The sequence below is a fragment of the Leptosomus discolor genome, chromosome 4, assembly GCF_034619465.1.
Source record: "Leptosomus discolor isolate bLepDis1 chromosome 4, bLepDis1.hap2, whole genome shotgun sequence".
NCBI lineage: Eukaryota > Metazoa > Chordata > Aves > Leptosomiformes > Leptosomidae > Leptosomus > Leptosomus discolor.
In genome coordinates, this window is record NC_141394.1 from 82,999,967 (window position 1) to 83,019,401 (window position 19,435).

General features: G+C 50.0%; 1 protein-coding gene across 1 annotated transcript in view; it reads right to left on the reverse strand.

Moving 5' to 3' along the window:
- DYSF (dysferlin) overlaps positions 1 to 19,435 on the reverse strand; it is a 101,461-nt gene that overhangs the window by 14,366 nt on the left and 67,660 nt on the right. The window contains 8 exon segments of the mRNA XM_086464921.1: positions 4,624 to 4,765; positions 8,419 to 8,514; positions 8,782 to 8,870; positions 10,731 to 10,870; positions 13,345 to 13,487; positions 14,062 to 14,232; positions 16,496 to 16,587; positions 18,356 to 18,511. Coding sequence (XP_086321047.1) covers positions 4,624 to 4,765; positions 8,419 to 8,514; positions 8,782 to 8,870; positions 10,731 to 10,870; positions 13,345 to 13,487; positions 14,062 to 14,232; positions 16,496 to 16,587; positions 18,356 to 18,511 — 1,029 coding nt within the window.

The following is a 19,435-nucleotide window of genomic DNA, read 5'->3' on the forward strand; positions in this document are numbered from 1 at the left end:
AATGAAAAGGCAACTGCTTTTTTTTCCTTAGCTTTCTGGCACCAAAGAGGAATTAGAAGTTCAGTCTAATAAAATATACACGGTTTTTAACAAGAATCAGTGCTTGATAACCAAAAGTCCAAACTACAATCAGCCAGAGCTCGGAGATTCCTTCGTACATCCTGAACATGCAGCAACGACCGTAACAGAACAAGGGGATGACACTGGGACCCAGATGCAGAAACCTCACTTGCCTGGCTGGGTTTTTTTATAACTATTAAACACCATATTTTTTTTACAACTTTTAAACATCAGAGAGGCCACACACTTACCTCCAGGGTAAACTCTCGCCCTGTCTGACAACTACACTGAGCACACGCTGCCCGTGAGCTCTCAGGTGATGTACAGCATCGTGCTACAAGACATCACATCAGTACCCAGAAGATGTCAGGACACTGTAATGAATTGGCAGACAAAGAAACCAGAAACGATGAAACCAGGTGGAGCTGGGAAAGCCTCAATGCCAGGGAGGGAGGAATTTATTCTCAGCTCCCCTCAGCAACAGAACAAAACAAGCTGTGAGTTACAGCCCCTCCTTCCCTGCTTTTCCCTCAAATGCCTTTTCACTTTCCTCTCTAGGTGGGTTTAGGACCCCAGACCTCCCTCTTTCTCATACTGCTCCTCAAGGTGTACCGCTAGTGTGATTTCTGGGATGCCAACAGCTGATCAGCTATAGAAAAAACCTTTCCAAATGTCAGGTTTGTTGTTACACTCAATGCCAGGGACAGCAAACTTGGAGACTTCAGCTGTACCTTGCAGAGCCAGGGTCTCAATTATTCAAAGACATGTACAAGCATCCCCAGTATCTCACAGCCACAGGGTTATTCCTGGGATTATCCTGTAGGACCACCTACTTCTAGCCGTGCGAGCAGCATGCACCCTTCACTGCCAGATGCCAGATGTTCAAAGGCCTCCAACCCAAAGCGTTTTCGTGGCCAGGTAGGTTGCAATTAATCTGCTTAAAACTTGGATGGGCCCCTTCAGCTGAGAACGCAAAGTGGAGTGTAAAAATGAATTCAAGAGCTCCTCGAAAAAGGGCCTCACCACAACTGCCCCAAGACAGTTGGTTGCAGTTCCTTCTACAATAGTGGGATGGGTCCTCTTCCAATGGCTCTCCTTCTCTTTGCAAAAAACAATATTTCATGATCTGGCATCAATACTTCGTTTTCTTGTTGACACGTAACACTGAAGTCTGGTAGCAGAACAAGTATGAAGACAACAGCTATGTTCCCTGGTCTGGTCCAACGACATGGCACGACATGGATTTGAAATTGCCAGCAACGCTCCCATACTCAGTATGCTCATCTCCTGGAATATCTTTTATGCAACAATTTTCAGATGGTATATGAGCAACCCAGCCAGGTCTTGGAAGCTCCAGCCTAGTGGTTTATTTCCAGGTCCACTCAAGCACCAACAGTTTTTAACTTGTGTACTGAGACGCTCTTGAAATTCTACCCTGAACGTTCATTTACGCAGACGACATTCGCTCAGACATTCAGTGTCAAGCCTTTTCTGCCCTAGAGGACATCTAGAATTCGGATTTGGCAGCTGTATTCAGCTACTGCTGTAATTGGCACTCGAAGCTGAACATTCCAAAATCAATTTCATGCATTTTCCACCTCCGCAGCGCCTGCGAGACGCGGGAGCGGAGCGCCTCTCTGACGGGGTGCCCAGAGAAACGTGATCCACATCCAGCCTATCTCGGCATTGCTCTCGATGGCTCTACCGTGACCATCTGATAACATTGTCTGCAAGAGTCAAGACCTGCCAGGCTTAGATCTGGAGATCTAAAGTTTAAACCCTGCAGACGTCTGCTCTTCTCTCTGCTGGTTGGCAGCAGAGCATCGTACTCATCTGGGACCTGGACCTGCCTGTTCCTCCCCTACTTAAGCCAATATGCGATTTCACGCAAACAAGCCAGGGCTGCTGAACCTACCTCTCTACCCTATCTCCCCTGGGAAATAGCAGCGCTCCAACACGCAACGTGCGTTGACCCTTTCACCAAAATGACGGCATGATTTTCAGGCTAAGGAACCGCCTTCCTGCAGGACTCGGCAAGGTGCTGTGGCCATGCCAACAACATGGCTTGACTTACCCGTGAGAGAAAGGCAGCACAAAAAGAAGTGAGGACAGAAGAAGGAAATTCGGAATAAATGCTGAGAGGGGATGTTAAAGAAACGTGCCTTTACATATTTTCAGAAGAGCTGTCCCAAAGATGGAATCCCTCTTTCATGGGGATTTTTTTTTAAATTCAGAATGGAGACAATTCCTTTCTCAGAAGGAGAAGCAAAATCTTTATAACATCACTGCAGCAAGAGAAGATACGGATGGAAAAACATTCTGAAAAGGTTAAAATGTTTAGAAAAGCAGGAATAAGAGCCTACGCTTTTAATCTATAAGTTGAATTGATGCTCACAGGAAAGCTCCTGCTTTCCCTTGAGGTGCCCCGTGGGAAGATTGAAGCCTTGAAATGCCAAGAAATCCCAGTACTTTGAAGATTTGAAGATGAAGTTCCCAAAACTTCCAGTGCTGTGGCAAGGATTAAACAATTCTGGCTACTGCTGGCCATCCCAAGGCTTCAGGGTCCGGTTCCACCATGTGGCACCTGGGTTTTCCCCAGGTTTGCAGGCTCCCAGCTCCCCCGAGACACGCACACCAAAACCAAACATCGTGGAGACTCCGCTGCCCAGGGCAACGTTGCTTTTTTGGGGAGAAGCTTTGCAATCTGGGTTGGGGTGACCCGTTCCTGCGTTGCCAAAGGGAGCTCCTGTCTGCGAGGAGGCAAGTGGAGCAAACAAAGGGGAGCAAATTGAAAGCTGCTTTTCTCCCAGCAGTGCTCTCTCCAGGGCCAACACCAGCAAGGCTGGGCACAGGTGGCTTTTAGCAGCTCCGAATTTGCCATCTGACCGTTTTGATTTAAATTCCACTTTCCATCGCCTGCGTTTAAAGTTCGGTGCATGGGCTTTTACAGCAGCAGTAATGAACCTGGAGTTCAAACAGCACATGGCGAGATCAAAAATTGCCAGAGCGGAATGTGTCCCACAAATACAAAGCATGGCTTTTCATTCATTATTTTTTCCTTTACAGAGAGGTTTTACAAGCTGTTTATTTTCTGATACAGTGTTGGCAGACATGTGGTCGGAGGAGAATCAATATCAGCACAGTGGGATGTATTTTCTTAAACGGTTTATAGGGGGGTCTTTGCTTTTTCAAAGGGGGATAATTGAATGTAGTACACACTGTACTTTTGATTTGTTTAACATGAAGCGTGAAATGGGTACAGCTATGATTCTGTCAATCAGTTTAACTGTCCGGCGATTCATTTTGAAGCTTGGCCTCCTCACGGGGATCGTCTGGCTCGAGGGACGGGGAATTCGCTCAGCATCTTCCCCACCGAAGTGCCAGTTCCAACCCAGGCTGTGCTGGCACCTTGCTGGCCCCACAAAACAAGCTGGGATGGGGGGCCCAGGCGAGCTGTGTGGATGCAGACGGTCCCACAGCAACGAGGTGTCTTTGTAATCACCAGAACGCCAAGGCTGAGCTGACGGCAGCGAGGCAGGGAGCAGGGACAAGGACTCGGGGTTGGGTGGCTGAAGGGGTTTGAGCTTTCAGGGAGGCGTCACAAAACAGGACCGAGTCCCGAAAGCAGGGGTTGTCCCTGCTGTCCACACAGACACACAGACTCGACAACACTCCTCTTAACCTCCAGGTGATGAGCAGGAAATTTGAGTGAACAGATCTCCCTCCCCTAAAGCAACTTTCACCAGCGTTTTTCCTTCTACACACCCCAACTCCATCCCTGTTTCCTTCCCTCTGTGCAACTCCCAGTCCACATCTGGTCATCGTCTTGCACTAACCTGACCAAGGAACACCAGAAGCAATATCTAAACACAGGAGTAGGAATGAGGGGGACAAAGTCACATCCACTTTTAACTCCCCAATCGAGGACACAGCTCTCTTGTTAGACCAAAGGCATCTTCACCCCGAATCCCAAACCAAAGCTTTTCTTCCCATCGCTGCACCAACGGTACATCCCAACCCCTGCTCCCTCACACGTCCCTCCTGCTTTCCCCTTCAGGCACTTGGAGACAGCTCCTTCCTTTCATCTCCCTTTAGCCCCTCTGTGGAGTTATTGTACAGCACGTTGTGCCGTGCTGGAGAGCAGAGGTGCACAGCTAACCACCCCCATGGAAACGCCATCTCCATCCTTGGAGTGACCATGTTCTTGAGCAGGCGTCTTGGAAGCCCCGTGCAATCTGGAGTACAGTACTTGGACACCGCTGCGCCGACATCCAGCTGCCTTCAGTCCAGAGGAGTCTTTCCTGGGGAAGGTCACTCTCTCCAGACTCTTTATACAAAGCCACCTCTAATTCTGACCCCGCAAGCGCTGTATTCAAAATGTGGATTTTTTTTTAAACCGATTTCCCCACCTGCCCACAACTTTGTGTTTCAAACCACACAAAGGTAAGGCTGAGCCTTGCATAGCTGCATTTGTGCTGCAGTTGTGCAGGTCTTAGATCATGCATCGCATTTCACCCCAGAGTCACTACGAGAAAGTAGAAAGGTCTGTCCAGGGGCACCCACCTTTTTCGCAATGTAACACATCTGCTCAGCAGGGAGATAGTCAAAGGGGAAGACGAATCTCCAGTTGAAGTTGCCCTCACCTCCCATAGACCTGTAGTGCACATCTGTCTTCTGCTTCTTCTCCTCGTGGCCAACCATCCAGCTGCAAAATGCAAACACGTTGCATGAAAAACTAGAAACACACCAAGGATTTTGGAGTTCACTCAACGTCACAGAGGCCACGAGCAGGCAGTAAAATATCTCTTGTCCCTGTGGATGCCTTGGGCTGCTGTCTGTAGGGGTAACCTGGAGCCCGTAGGAGGCTTGAGAGGGAATGTAACAGTCCCTGCAGACGAACCAGGGCTGGTGGCAGCAGCCTGAGAAGCTCCATAATCTCTTTTCCTCCCTCCTCTGAGTTTTATGGGTGTTTTAAAGACTCAACGTGGCCTTAAGCTCTGGCTCAAATTTGTCACTGACCCATCCATAAGCACACACCAGCTTCTAACCTGCCTTTGTGAGGGCTCCTTTCCCCTTTGCAGCCACCCCAACAAACTGACCTTGCAGTTAGCCCCTAAAGCCAGTCCTGTTGATGAGGCAACCACGTTAAAGGACAAAAGGGCTGATTTTTTCCCTCTATTCTCTCTCAGTTTCTCAAAGATTATTATTTGGAAGTCCTAAATGGCCAATAATTTCTCCCTCAGGAAAATCCCAGAGTGGCCAAATTCTGAGGTGGCCAGGGTGGTCCCCAGCTGCTCCCCTTGGAGACAGGTCCTCACAGCACAGTTCCCCTCCTGGTCTAGAAGAGCTTGCTGTGGTCACTCCGCAACCAGGCCGGGGGCAAACTGAAAACTTTCCACAACAACTACTTTTTTTCCAGCTGTGAGTTTTGCAACTGTCGGGTTTTCATTCTGCCCCCTTTCCCTGTCCAAGATTTTTCAGTCTTCAGCAATCAATGAAACAAAACAAAACAATAAAACACATCCATTTGTGTATTTAGAGCCCATCTGGAGGAAAGCCAGCAGATTCAGAGGGAATCTCTAATGAAAACAATTATCTCGCCTGATTGTTTTCCACTTAAATTAAAAACAAGGAGTTTTTTGCCTAACTATACAAATTATTCCCTCTTCTCCAGTGCCTGAGCAGAGCACATAGCCCACCCCAAATGTGCTGTGGGAGACAGGGAAGGGAGGTCTACTCGAGTTCATCCTACGGTACACATCACATGCACATGTGTTACACGGGCAGCGGGGGCTCGGTGGCAGTGGGAATTGTGTGATGAGGTTACACTAATACTTAAATTGCGGTTGGATTATTGGATTTGATCTGATAGGACGCAAATGGCAAGCCTGTGTGTTTATCCACGTCCTTCAAAGCTTGGCAGGGACCCTCGGAGGATGCAGTGTGAGCGCCCTCTCCTTGCAGGCAAACAAAAAGACAAATAAACGGTTTGATTTGGATGCCTCTTTGGCACGTGGTTTTTTTCTTTCTGGCAGTTTTGCTGCACCCTCCCCGCTGCAAGGAGAAGATGCCAGAAACCAAAGGCTTTCCAGTCACGGTGCCCCAGAATTAAAAACATAATGTAGGAATGGCCGGGGTGACCAACCAAGCGCCCATCCTGCCCAGGATCCTGCCTCTGACCAGGGCCAACAGCAGATGTCCAGGTAAGAGTATGAGACTGGGGCAAACACATCCGGATACCCTCCCAACACACCTCTCCAGCCTCCAACAATTGGCAGGTCAGAGATTTCCTGATCTGTAGACAATGCTTTTGTACTCAGCAGGACTGGATGGATTTTTATCTCATTAGTTCATCTGCTATTTTTCAAATTCATGTGGCTTAAAGTATCTGCAATATCCAAAGGCAACGTTAGGTGCTCAAATCTAAGAGGTGACTGTGTTCTCCAAACTCACACACCTCCTCAGTTGCTCAGCACAACTGTAAGATTTTGGAGGACCCAGGCCATCCTGTTATTTAGGAACCCCAAAGGAGATGAGGATGAGTTTTAAAGATACCACATACTAGCACGTAAATCTTAGTAGTGGTGCTTGGTTGGAAGGGGACTCTGGAACCTTCTAGTCCAATTGGTTCAAAGCAGTACGGTTTTACCTTGAAATATCTTGAAAAACTTGCAAGATGATGAGTGAAAACCTCCCACCTCCCATGTAATCTGGTTCAGTGTTGGTCCATCCTTCTGGTGAGGTAAAACTTTTTATTGGAAATTTCACTATGAAAACAATACAAAAATATCCTCCATCTACAACAGTGACAGAGAGGGCTGTTAACTCAAAAAAAACCCATCTTCAGTTCCTAATGAATACGATTTCCCTACACTACCACTCTTTTGTCTGCCCACAGCACAAGTCTTTAGGAAGCGAAGGTCTCTCTGCACTCAGCCTTGTACCACCTAAACTTGGTTGAGACCTCTTCATTCTGTTGTAAGACTATCAATAAATAACTAATTAAATTAAATAAAATAAACAGCAGCTGCCTCAGGCATAATAGAAAAGCTCCTGTTCCATTTACCTGCCTGGCTGACTCGCAATAATTTACTTATTATGTAGAAGATAATGTCCAAGAGACTGATATTCCAGCCCTGGCCTTGCCTAATGGGTCAAATGGAGAATAAGCTGTCAACAGCCTCCTCAGAGAAGCCCTGTGAGATCTGCTGAAGAAAAGCCACAGGTAAAAGCTCCTTATCCATTCAGTTCACCCTAAAGTAGGCTCCAGCCCCTGCTCAGGAGGCAGCGGTGGATGGAAGGAGCAGACCCCACCAAAGCGGCACCACGCCGTGGTGGTGAAGGTCACTTTGCCCACAGGATCCCCTGTCTGTAGGGCAGCTGCTTAAGCACGAGAAGGACCATTGCCCCCCCTCCCAATGGGATTATTCAGGCCCTGCCCAGAGATGCTAGTGATGCAGCCATTTGGCGGGGAAAGACGAGGAAGCTGAGGAAGATTTTTAACTCATTTACAGCACTGCAGGATTTGCTTGGTCATTGGGGATGCTAAAAGCCAGGCGAGGGATATCAGCAAGCGCTGGATGCTCTCGCTTTCCCGGTAACACCCTGCGAGCACTACTATTGCAGAGCCCCAAAGTGCACAGAGCAGCTTAGCTGGAGCTGATAACAATGCACTTGATGTGAATACCAGGTAAGCAGCGCGCATTCTGGATTTACAGGAGGAAAATTGGGATTGTAAAAAAGGGATTTACAGTCTGTTTCAAAATCCTACCTCTTCCTGTCCATAAATCCACAGAACGCACAAAATAAGTAAGTCCCTTGGCTGGGATTGCACCATTTTACACCAGATAAAACATAAATGGAGTCAGGCAGAGAAGGGAATGTGCCAGAGGAGTTACTGCTGGTTGCCACATTTTTGTGTGTTTCAAGGAAAAAAAGGGAATTCCAAAAAAAGCAGCTATGCAAACAAGCCGGTCTATGTATATGGAACAAGCCCATGGCTGTCCCGGGAGAGGAGCTGGGAAGGAGACGGCAGTGGAAATGCAGGCTACGTGCCCCTCTCTCCAACGGCTAGGCTGCTTCCCCCCATCTTATCTCTAGAAATGTAAATTCTGCCGCGTAAGCATCCAAGAGATGCAAGGAAAAACCTGACATCATGAAGCAGTTATGAGCCCAGCAGAGACGTGTCTGCCAAGGAGCTGGATCCATAGCGGGAGAGGTGTGAGCGGCCCCTTCATCCCAGTGGGGGTTCGTGTCTACCACAGCAATGTTGATGCAAGGGCCACATTAACTCCTTCACTGCTGCTCTTGCGCCTTCAGGCTACGGTACCCGGAGGACACAGAAGCGGGGTGGCTTACCCTCTGACGTAGATGTCACTCATCTTCTCCCCGGTGATGCTGAGGTCATCGAGGATGACATCCTTGGTGTTCCAGATGATGCAGCGCAAGAAGAACCTGGACAGCCCCGGGCACAAAAGCAACATGAGAGGGTGGAAATCTTGGTCCAGAGCCCACCTAGACAGCCTGTGTGTTCTACTCAGGTATTCAGCTGAAGGAGCTAAGGCGTGAGACATCTCCCTCTGAAGATGTGCCCACAGAGACGTTTCTCAGCTGGGCAGGTGAATCCCTCCCCACCTGACAACTTCAAGCCCTCCCCTCTCCCCTCGCAGACAGGAGGGTAGAACCAGCATCACACTGAGTAAGAAATGACGAGCAAGTTACCTCTTGGCCTTGCGTGGCGCGACATTGAAAGGGGGGCCAGGCTGACCCAGAGATTTCGGAAATAAGTCCACCCACATCTGTAGTTTTCCCTGAATGGAAAGAAAAGCACATAAAGCCTGGTGAGCCTCCTAACTGGGTTACCTTCACCTCCTCGGTAAGACCTAGTAGTGGAGAGAGAAAATATCAGCTGCCTCAGTGTTCTTTAGTTGAAAACTAAGGATTCCTTAACGGAAAAGTGTCATTAAGCATTATATTAAAATTATTTTAGTTACAGCTGGGTGTAAGTTAATGGCTTGCAATGCATAACTGGTTGGTTTGGGTAAGCTGAAGGTGCACTCTGGCTTTACTCTCCATGGCTGACTACCTTTCCATAGGTACAGACTAAAGACCAGGCCCACGGGAGGTGTTGGAGAAGCAAGCAGCTCACTTGTTTTCCATGGTGTCACCACTTGTCACCAGCTGGACAGCTGGTTTACGGGTTTCTGACCATGGGAGTGGAGGATGGGGTGACAAGAGGGGAATCTAATTCCGCTTCCACAAAATCCTTCCAGGGAGACAGCAGCAGAAAGGCAGCTGAAATCTTGAGGGGGGGTGTTTTCAGGTGGTCTCTTTTACTATAAAACACCGATGGGTGCCAATAGAATATTTTATTGTGCTGTCTCAAGGGTTGAAAGCAAAAAAAAAAAAAAAAAGCCATCCTTTGACAATCAGCCCGTCATGAAGGCGTTTGTCATTTGCTTGCTCTTTGGCAAGAAAATCTTCCATTTCAGCAGAAAACTTTAAAAAACTTAAAAGATTTTAGCTCTACTACAAACAGCCCGACAGAGCCAGCCTGTTCTGTGGCTTTGCAGCAGGTTGGCGCCATGCTTTGGGGACCTGCCCTGAATGCAACGTGTGCCGAGTCACACAGGTTAATCTCCTGGACCCAGCATCACCCCCACGGACACTCTTGGTTCGGAGCATCGGTGCAGGGCAGACTCTGATTGCTCTGCCTAAATGCAGCCCCACGTCACAGAGGAAGCACCTTCCTAGTCTCCACGGCTGGGCCAACAAGACCACGACACCTGTAAGAACAGCACAGACCCACTTGTCAAACGATAGCAGCCACCTCCTGCCTCTAATCGCCGTTTTCCTTGGGTGAATTAACATGAAAAGGTGCTAGAGTAGCTGCCAGCACATCTGCTTCTGCCGACAGCTCTCCTCACCCACCACTGGAGAGGTGGTCTGGTTAAAAAGGAACCACAGAAGGGAAATGGCTGAAACGGTGCAGACCAGTGGCTGCGCACGTTCACACCAGCTGCGGAGCCGGTCTCTTGAAACTGCCTTTGCACCGCAACGGGAACCTGTATGGCAGATGATAACTAATCATTTTGTTCTTCAGGAAGCAGCATTTTTTGATCCAAATGCATAAAGTACATGTTAATCAAAGAAAAGGGGTTAGGCTAAGTACAGATACCTGGAATTTGACTGGTTTTGGATGGAAGCCCGTTTAGTTTTTCTTTGGCTTAAAAGCATTCAGTCTGCAGCAGTACGAACACTTCACACCTCCAAGGGCAGGTTCACGCTGCAGAAATCACGCTGCTGCATTGCTAAAGGAGCCTGCGGTGTCATTACCCTCATAGAAGAATTCTGCATCAAGACTTTCAGATCAGAAATGGCACTCCCACACACACAGAAAAAAAATATTAAAATAAAACTGTGGGCAAATGCTGATGAAAATGAACACAGGAGGCTGCAATCGATCTCCCCGAGCACGCTGAGCTCCAGCCCGCGTTTACTAGCCAGTGCTCTGCTCTGTCCCACAAGCTGACTCCCCTCCCTGGGAAAAACCCACCTCCTGGGGCAGGATACCCCCAGCGCGGCTCTGCAGCGAGCCAGCCGCCTGGTTTGCATTGGGTCGAAAGGAGATGATGTTCTTGGTCTCGTCCTGGACACGTCACGCCACCCACCTGCTCGATTTCTGGCTGGAGAGGGCTGTAAAGACGTCTTGTCTCCACGTGCTCCGGCACCAGCCCTTGCTTCCGCAGGGCATACAGGGCAAGACGCTCCTCCGCCGGCCCCAGATGGGGGTTGAGGGGTTTGCCATCCTCTGCCACGGAGCAGACAAAAAAAAGCAGCGTTACGCTGTGCCGTGGCTCTGCGGGGCCGGATTCTGACCCCGCCATGGGAGCAAGCACGAGCCCACCAGCCTCGCTGGAGCCCGGAGCAGCAGGAGGAGCACAGCCTCTGTTTCGAATCCATCATCGTCACCCACCCTCCTGGGCAGCCCATTCGCAGCGGAACACGTGGGCAAACCACCGCACGATGGGACAGGGACCCGCGGGGACTCTCATGCAACTCCCCCCGCGAAGCACAGCAAGCGAAACGTTGCAAGGACCAAGTTGAAGCATGTGGAAAGGAGACTCCAGCCTTTGATCCTGCTCAAGGGCTCGGGGCCCCTCAAATCACAGCAGTTGGGGCTGCAGGGTTCCCAGCAGCCCTCCAGCCCATGATGCTGCTCTGCTGCCGCTCCCACCCCCAGCAGACGTTTATCTAACGTGTGATCACGGCTCTTCAGGGAGAGGAGATGAAAGGCTCTGCTCTGGTGCAGTTTGCAAGCACTCATGTGATGGGCATTGTTTCAATCCCATCATTTAAAACCATCCGGGATCCTCAGCTGGGCACAGAGGAGTGCAGCGGGAATGGGCTCCCTGCAGCATCCTGCTTCTTCTCTGCTGGGTTCACAGTCAGAAAGACAGAAATGAAAGGGAAAGGAGGGCCACGCAGGCACCACCAGCACCGCTCGATGGCTGGTCCTAGTCCCTGCTCTGGTTCTCACTGCTCCCACCGGGGTGTTCGTGGTCTTTCACCAAAACAGGCCAGCGCACGGCAGCCACAGCGAACACCGAGCCATCCATGAGCCACCTCCGCCTCCTCACCCGCTCCACCCCAGGCCCAAATCCCTCTGCAAATAGGTCAGACAGGGCCTATCAGTAATGGGCATTTTTGTCTTCTCCGCCAAAGAATTCCCTGTTACATCCATGCAGGTTCGGCGGATGGCCAGCTTGGCCTTGGCTGAGCCTGCTCCTGCCTCCCCATCCCACATGCCATGCTGGGGCTGGTGGAGGACATCACCCCCGAGACGCTGCCTTCCAGCCACAGCGTTTCAAGGCCATGCACCTTCGAGGACCTTTGAAATGAAATGCGCTCCATAAATATTATTACAGCTCTGCAACTTTCAGGTGATATATCCCAGCTCCTTTCTTGGCAATATCTTGAAGTGGTTAACTTCAGACATATGGGCTATTTCCCAGGCAGTGGAAACCTGGCGTGTGTGTGTCTGTGTGTGTGTGTGTATGCACAGGAAAAAGAAAAAGCCCTTCTCAGAAAACAACAAATGTGGGGGTTATGGAATAATGGTCTGGGTGCAGTGCTTGTAAAACCCATGCTCTCGTGTTTAATAGCTTCACTTTATACCGCCAGGTTCAGATCTGACATTGCTCTGCGAACACAGCTGGTTTCCAGATCTCCTCGAGGTCAAGCATCAGACTTTGTTCTGTTTTTTGAACTGATTGCCATTAAAGCAGAGGAAGGTGAAAGGCAGGGGCTGGGAGAGGGGGGAAGACCCCGCTCGGTTTAACACCTTTCCAGCCCTTGCTGAAAACCTTTCGCATAACAAGAGGCTACAAAGGAGCCGTTGCTGCCCCACTCCTCCTCCTCCTCCTAAGGGGAAAACCATGAATTTGTGCCTTGATTCCCAAAAGCAGGGAGAGGCATCAGTCCCGGGCTGCACCTTGTCTCGTGCCTCTGCAGGCCAAGTCCTCCTTGACGGCTCTGCAACAAAGTCAAACTGCAGCTCCTGGGCCATGTACAGTGGGGTTCCACCTCCTCCCTGGGCCAAAACATCCCTTCCATGCTTTAAAGCCGAGTTTTCTCTAAAAGGCAAACTTCTGCCCCCAAGGATGCCAGTCAGACGGGCACGAGTTGATGCCCAGGATATTGCAGGCATCAGTACTGGTGGGGTTTTTTGTGCAAACGAGAAAATGCCTCTCCAACACTCGGTGATATGTTCTCCTTGCTGGCAGAGGCTGATTTTGCACTTCCAGCTGGAGCACACCTCTCCCGCCGAGGCGTGAGCCATGGTGCGACACGCTGGGCACCGTGTGTATGATATTGTCTCCCTCTAGTGCCTCCAGCCCCAAAATGCAGAGATGCGAACGGCACAACTGCTCCTACAGCCCAAGCAGCAGCTGGCGGGTCAGGCTGGAGCCTCTCTGCTCCCAGCCTGCGTGTTTCGGGTTTGCTGCGAGCAGCAAAGGGCAGTCGCTCCAGGGCAAAGTTAACATGGTTGGGTGGCAGGTCTGGGTTCAACCCAGATCCAAGTGCAACCTGCAGCCTTTGGGGCAGAGCCAAGCTTGGGAAAGGTGCAGACCCAACCTGGACAGCAAGGTGAGGAGGGCGGGGACGTGCCCATCACCCAGTCCTGGCCTCCATGATAACCCCCAACTGTGATATGTTCATGACCTCCAACTCCATCCCTTGCCCTCAATAATTTGCAACCCCGAAGCAGCCCCATTACCTTACCCAGTTCAGAGAGGATGTACTCTTGCTCCCTGAAGATGACCCGGTCGGACTTGTAGGTGGGAGCCTTGTAGTTGTGCTGAAGGGAGAAGAGGTGAAGCAGCTGGGAAGGACGGAGTTGGTCTCGCCACTGGTTGGGTCCAGAGCTGAAACCACACAGGAGGGAAAACAGCAGCTCGACACGTGATAAAACATCTTCCAGCCTCAACAAGGGTCAGCAGCGTTACACCAAAAAGGGCTGGTCTGAGGAAGGTGCAGCTTGCTCTGAGTCTGTGTTCACTGGTGAACTGGGCTGCATGTCCCACAGCCTGCTCAGCCCCAGCTTGCAGGGCTGGGGTGGCCTGACAGCCCCCCCAGACCACCACCTCAGCTTTCAGCTGGCCCTGTGCATGGGGGGTGTCCTCATCACAGTGTGCCCAAGAGGTGTCAGGGATGTAACAGGACCTCCCCAAGGACATTTACATTATTTGAAGCATTTATTTCTTCTGGAGGAGAGCCAGGGCTCAGGGAAGTTCCTCAAATGTGGGGCTTCTCTGTTATGAACTTGTCTGAAGACATATCTCTGAGGTGAAGTACAGCACTGGTCAGGTCCTCCCGGGACCACGCTGGGACAGCAGACCCCAGGGCTGAGACATCGCCCTGGGTCCCCACGGCCAGCTCAGACACACACAGACCTGGCAGCTACAGAGACCCACTGCCCGAGCCCGCAGAGGTACCTACACGCAGTAGGTTTGGGGGAGGCCACAGCGTGCCCCGTATTTTGAGAGGAACCGGTTCTCCAGGTCTATGACAGTCTCCCCAATCTTCTCATCCTTCGACAGGAGGTCGTAGTCGTAGAGCGTGATCTTCAAGTCCTTCTCCAGGGGCAGAGTGCAGCTCAGCTCAAACATCCTGCGCAACGGGAGCCAAGAAATACCCATGAGATGGAGGTTCATGCTGCTGAGGACCCCATGGGAAGTGGACCCCCACACCAAGCCAGCCCACCAGTGCCAGGAAGGACAGTGCACATCTTTGTCACATTGGTCCAGTACTACCAGTGCTGTGTTGAACTGGCTTAGCTTGTGGATGTGCAGCTAAGCAAGCATGCCTCCGTTTTATTTTTGCCTGGTTGAATTATCCTCAAGCAAACTTTGCCCCTGCTTAGTTTCTCCATCTGCTAATTGGACATGACAGTGGTCACTGCAATGTTCAGGCAGAAAGAGCAGCAGATGAGAGTCAGGAATAATCATTACCATGGAATTTGAATGGGGAAGAAATGACAGCTTTGGAAAACCATCTGCTCTTTGAGCCCAAAGAGCAGATGTCAAAACAGGAGTCAAGCCTGCCTGGGCCAAGCCTGTGGTCAGAGACTGACCCTCAAAACCTCCTTGTCCTCTGCTCCCGGTCCTAAGCACCTTTATTCTGTGCTGCCTCCTCCACCATCATTACATCACCGCCCACATACCGGCATCAAATAAAGCAAGAGCAAACCTTCCTCTCCCTCCTCAAATAAAGGATAGGAAGAGACAAAGCACCATGACCCTGTCAAAACACAACAACACCCCGATCCAGCGTTAAAGCCATCATAGCTGGTGTTCACGAACGTTGGCGACGTGGAAGGTGGTACAACTGGGTGAGCAGGACGGTCCAGGTGCGACCCAGCCCTCCCAGGAACCCCTCCACCTGCTGCTGAAAGGCAGGCAATGCTGGGGAGAAACACGGTGCCCATTCCCACCGCCAGCATCCACCCCGCAGCAGCTTTTAAGGAGGGGAAGTGAGTGATTATGCCACCAATTAAGAGTGCAGGAGGAACTGGGGTCAGCAGAAAGTAATTAGCTAAAGCTGGACGGCAGCCAGCCGCCCAGGGAAAAGCTCGTGAAACGGGAGGTTTAACAGCCGCCAGCAGCCAGGACCTCGGTTTTACATCTCGCTTTAAAGACCAGGTGGGAGGTGCAGCACGCTGTCTAGACGGCCTCTGGCCGGGAGCCAGGCTTGGCCAAGGAGGACTTGCTCAGCCTAGCAGAGCTCACCCGGGTCTGGCCGTGGGCTCTGCGGCAGGGCAGTAGGTCCTGGCCCACCGGAGACCAGGGCTCCCTCGTGCTAGATGGGGAGCAGCCACTTGGCATTCACTGCAGGAAGGGCAGAGCTGCCATCTCCATTTGGCAGAAGAGGAGTAAAGGCCTGGTGTAACGCACACCAGAGATGTCACCAGTGTCACCCTCTCCATCCCTCTCCCTTTCCCTCCATCCTTGCTGATGGTGTACCTCCTCCTCCATCTTGCTTTGTTGGGAAGGTGTCACGGCATTGACATCCTGAGCTGGCAAGAGCCGTCAAAGAAAACCAGCTGGACGCCGTGTGGAGTAGAGCTTGACCCCTGTTTGTGCTGAAGCACAACCCCCTATGTCTAATCCCAGCTCTTCTGGGAGACCAAAGTCCTACCAAACACGTGGAGGTTGAGCACCAGGTTTTCCTCTGCCTCCCTCCCCTTTGCCTGGTCCCTACGGTGCTTTCCAGCTCTGACAAACACCCTTATCTGAAAACAACATTATCTTTTACCTTTTACCTCGAGTTTGTGAGGCAAACAACTCAACCAGTCCGTATCATGTTTATAGATCATTCTTTTTCAGAGCATCTCATTTTGAGTTATCCGATGCCACAGCCTAACCAAACAGGTCTCCATTCATCATGTCGTTTCTTCAGACATTTAACCAAAACGCCTAAATGAGGAGCAGAGTTTCCCCAGACTCTCTCTACCATCAGTGGGATCAGGCAGGTACCTCCACAGGGGAATCTCAGGTCTAAACAACCCTCCCGACACCCCCGTTGGTGACAGAGCAGACCCAGTCCATGCACCACAGCTCAAAAGACCCATGGAGAAGAACGTGAGCCACGGTGGGTAGGACGGTGGTTGAGCCAAAGCCAGGCTCACTTCAGCAAGGCTGGACAGGAGCCGAGAGCACGCCAAGGGAATCATAAAATGGTTTGGGCTGGAAGGGACTTTAAAGGTCATCTAGTCCAACCCCTCTGCAATAAGCAGTGACATCTTCAACTAGATCAGGTCGCTCAAGCCTGATCTTGAATGTAGGCCGGAATGGGAAGCTTTGCCTGGCCCAGCCCTGTTGTCTCAATATGACAGTAAAAAATCTCATGGACTCCAGATGGAACCAAAACTTACTTTCCAAAGACAGGGTCCAGAGTACAGGGGAGGTAATTTTCTTGGTCGTTAATGGATTTCTTTCCCACCGAAATCTTCACGTAGGGATCGCACTAAAGATGGGCATGAAAACAAATGCAAGAAAGAGTCATTGCACAGCGATATTGGGGCGAAGGAATAATTCTGCCTCCCCTTGCCCCAGCAACCAAGATCTTCCACCACTCCTGACAAACGTCAGTTTTCAAGGTCAGGACAGTCTGACCGTTAGCTCCTTTCTACAGAGCTGTGACCGTCAGCAAGAGCTGCCTGCACGGCCATCCCTTTTTGAGGATGACCGAAGGACCAGTTAGCAGTGTGGGACAAGGGTGCAAGCCCTTTTGTGGCCGATGGGATGGAAAAGCAATCAAAGAGAGTGAAAAACTCTGCTTATGGCTTCTTTGATGGAATGGACTTGCTCTGAAGTCCTCAGGATGTTCCCATTCTCATCTCAGTCACCTCATTTGGGGTTCCACCAAGGTCATAACTTTTTAAGTTTGAGGTCTACTCAAAAATGTATTTACTAATGCAGGGGACTAAAATGTCAAAGGTAAACCACTTTGTTTCAAAAAATGTGGCTCAAAAACATTTATTTCCAAGATGCTGCAACAATTTTTTTAAAAAATAACAGGGAAGCATACTTTAACATAAAGCTTCATTGTGCATCTGAAAATCGCATCTGATATTTTTACATTTTTAGCAAGTTTTTAAGCTTCTCTCTCACGACTAAAACTATTCCGGGAAACCAGCATAAATTTGAAAAGTGGTTAAATTGACTCGAGTCAGCACTTTTGCCAGGGGAAGAAGAAAAAAAAAAAGAAAAAAAACAACTTCACCTAAAAGGTTTCACCCAGGTTGAGTCCAGTACCAGAGATCTCCCCATCCTAGCTCACACAAAAATAAAAGATAATTTTTTTTTTTTTTAATGGAAATACATTGGCTAGTTATGGCTCCTGGAAGAAACACCCAGGCCAAGTTCCTTGTCGCTTTTCCTTGACCTGGAGAATTTTTTGAGAAGTGAAGTACGGACAAGAAGTGCTTGGAGAAGGTCTGTGGTGTGAGCAGGGGCTGGGCATCCAGGGCTCTCCTTCTGCCTCTCCTGGACTGGGGTGAGTTTCAGGAGACAACACAGCAAAGGGGAAAAGACTGTGGGTCCAGCGTGGATTGGTTTTGATTTTCAGTGTAAAAAAAGCATTTTTTCTACTCCTTGTTTTTGATCTGCAGGAGTCTCTTACGGGAGATTTCTACAAAATTGAAAACTTTCATTACAAATCCATTTTCAAAAACTGGGCAGATTAAAAAGCAGTTTTGTTTTGTTCATGTCAAAATATTTCCCACAATTTTTTTTAACTTTTTACCTATTTTCCAGTGGAACAAAGAGAGCTAAGATGGATTTTTCCCTGAGTTTTTTAGTAAAGTGAAACAAATTTAACTTTTTTCTTTTTGAACCAACACAATTTTCTTTTTTACACTGAATTTTTCTTCCAAACTGGTAAAGCTTTGCAAAAAGCAGTCATGTGAAAGACATCGTTTTGTTTCCTTTGGCACCAAAATTTAAAGAAAAAAAAAAAAACAAACACAACAAACCCCACCACCACTCATTTAGCCATTTTAACTAGCCCTACTGAAAATTCCCTCAGGATGGAGGCAGAGACGGCTCCTGGGAATCCCAGATGTTGCAATGGAGGCAGAAAGAAGGGTGAGGTTTTCTCCCTTTTGCTGTCACCATTGTTTCTAGATTTTAAGCCATATGCACCAATTTTGATCAATCAGGGCAGACCTGCCCAAAGAGCACCCCCTGTGAGCCAGCACTGAGGTCCGCCGGAGCTTCCCCCAGCAGGGTACCTTTCCATTGGCGTCCTTGGGTTGGAGGTCGAAGGCCCGGATGATGTAGACCCTGACGAGACACTCCTGAGTTCCTCTGGCCGGCAGCTGGTGGAACTGCCGAGGCGGCATCGGGACTCGCGGGTCATCCGGGAGAGGGTAGATTTTGAACGAACCCTGTAAAGGACGGAGTTGTTCAGCTGCGCTTGCACATACACACACACACCCACACACCCCGATGGGTCTCGTGGGAGCAGGCTTGCAACAACAGCCTGGATGGTTGCACGGAATCGATTGTAGATTAGTTTGGGTTGGACGGGACCATTAAAGGTCATCCTGTCCAACCCCCCTGTGGTGAGCAGGGACACCTTCAGCTGGATCAGGGTGCTCAGAGCCCCGTCCAACCTGACCTTGAATGTCTCCAGGGACGGGGGCACCTACAACCACTACAACGCTGGGGACAGAGCTCAGGTCTTGACCTCCTTTCGTCTACTGGCCCAGCCCATGTCCTGCCAAGATCTTCATGGCCAACGGAGAGGGTGGTGACCTGCCTGTGTCGTTCATCCCTTGCTGGAACATCAACGCAAACCCCGTTACAGCTCTGCACAGAGCCCCTCTAGCCCCTTCATCCTTTACCTCTTCTATTTCACTGTTGTTTGAGCCTTCAAGCTATTAGCGGTGTGAAGGAGCCTGGCTGCCAGCGAGAACTAGACCCCCCCCGCAAAGGTTTAGGCTTTCACTGCAGGGGCAGTTTTAAGGGTTTCTGAAGAAGGCGGCTGGTTCCTGAGAGAGGGACGGGAGGAGGAGAGAGAAAATGAAAAAATTTACACGTGTTTTATTCACCAGAGCTGATTTTCTCCCAGTGAAGTGGCAGGAATCAGTCTCTGGGTATTGTCTAGGGGAGGAGAGTGCTGGGTAAGAGAAGGAATTAATTTTTTTTTTAGAAAAAAAAAAAACAATTTTAATCCCTCTTCTCTTGCAAATAGGCTACGGGTTAAAAAGAACAAAGGATGCATCGCTCCTTTGCACTGGACAGACACTCCAGAGGGAGAGCTCTCAGCACCAGCGTGGCGAGACCATCAGTGCTCACACATGCTCCCA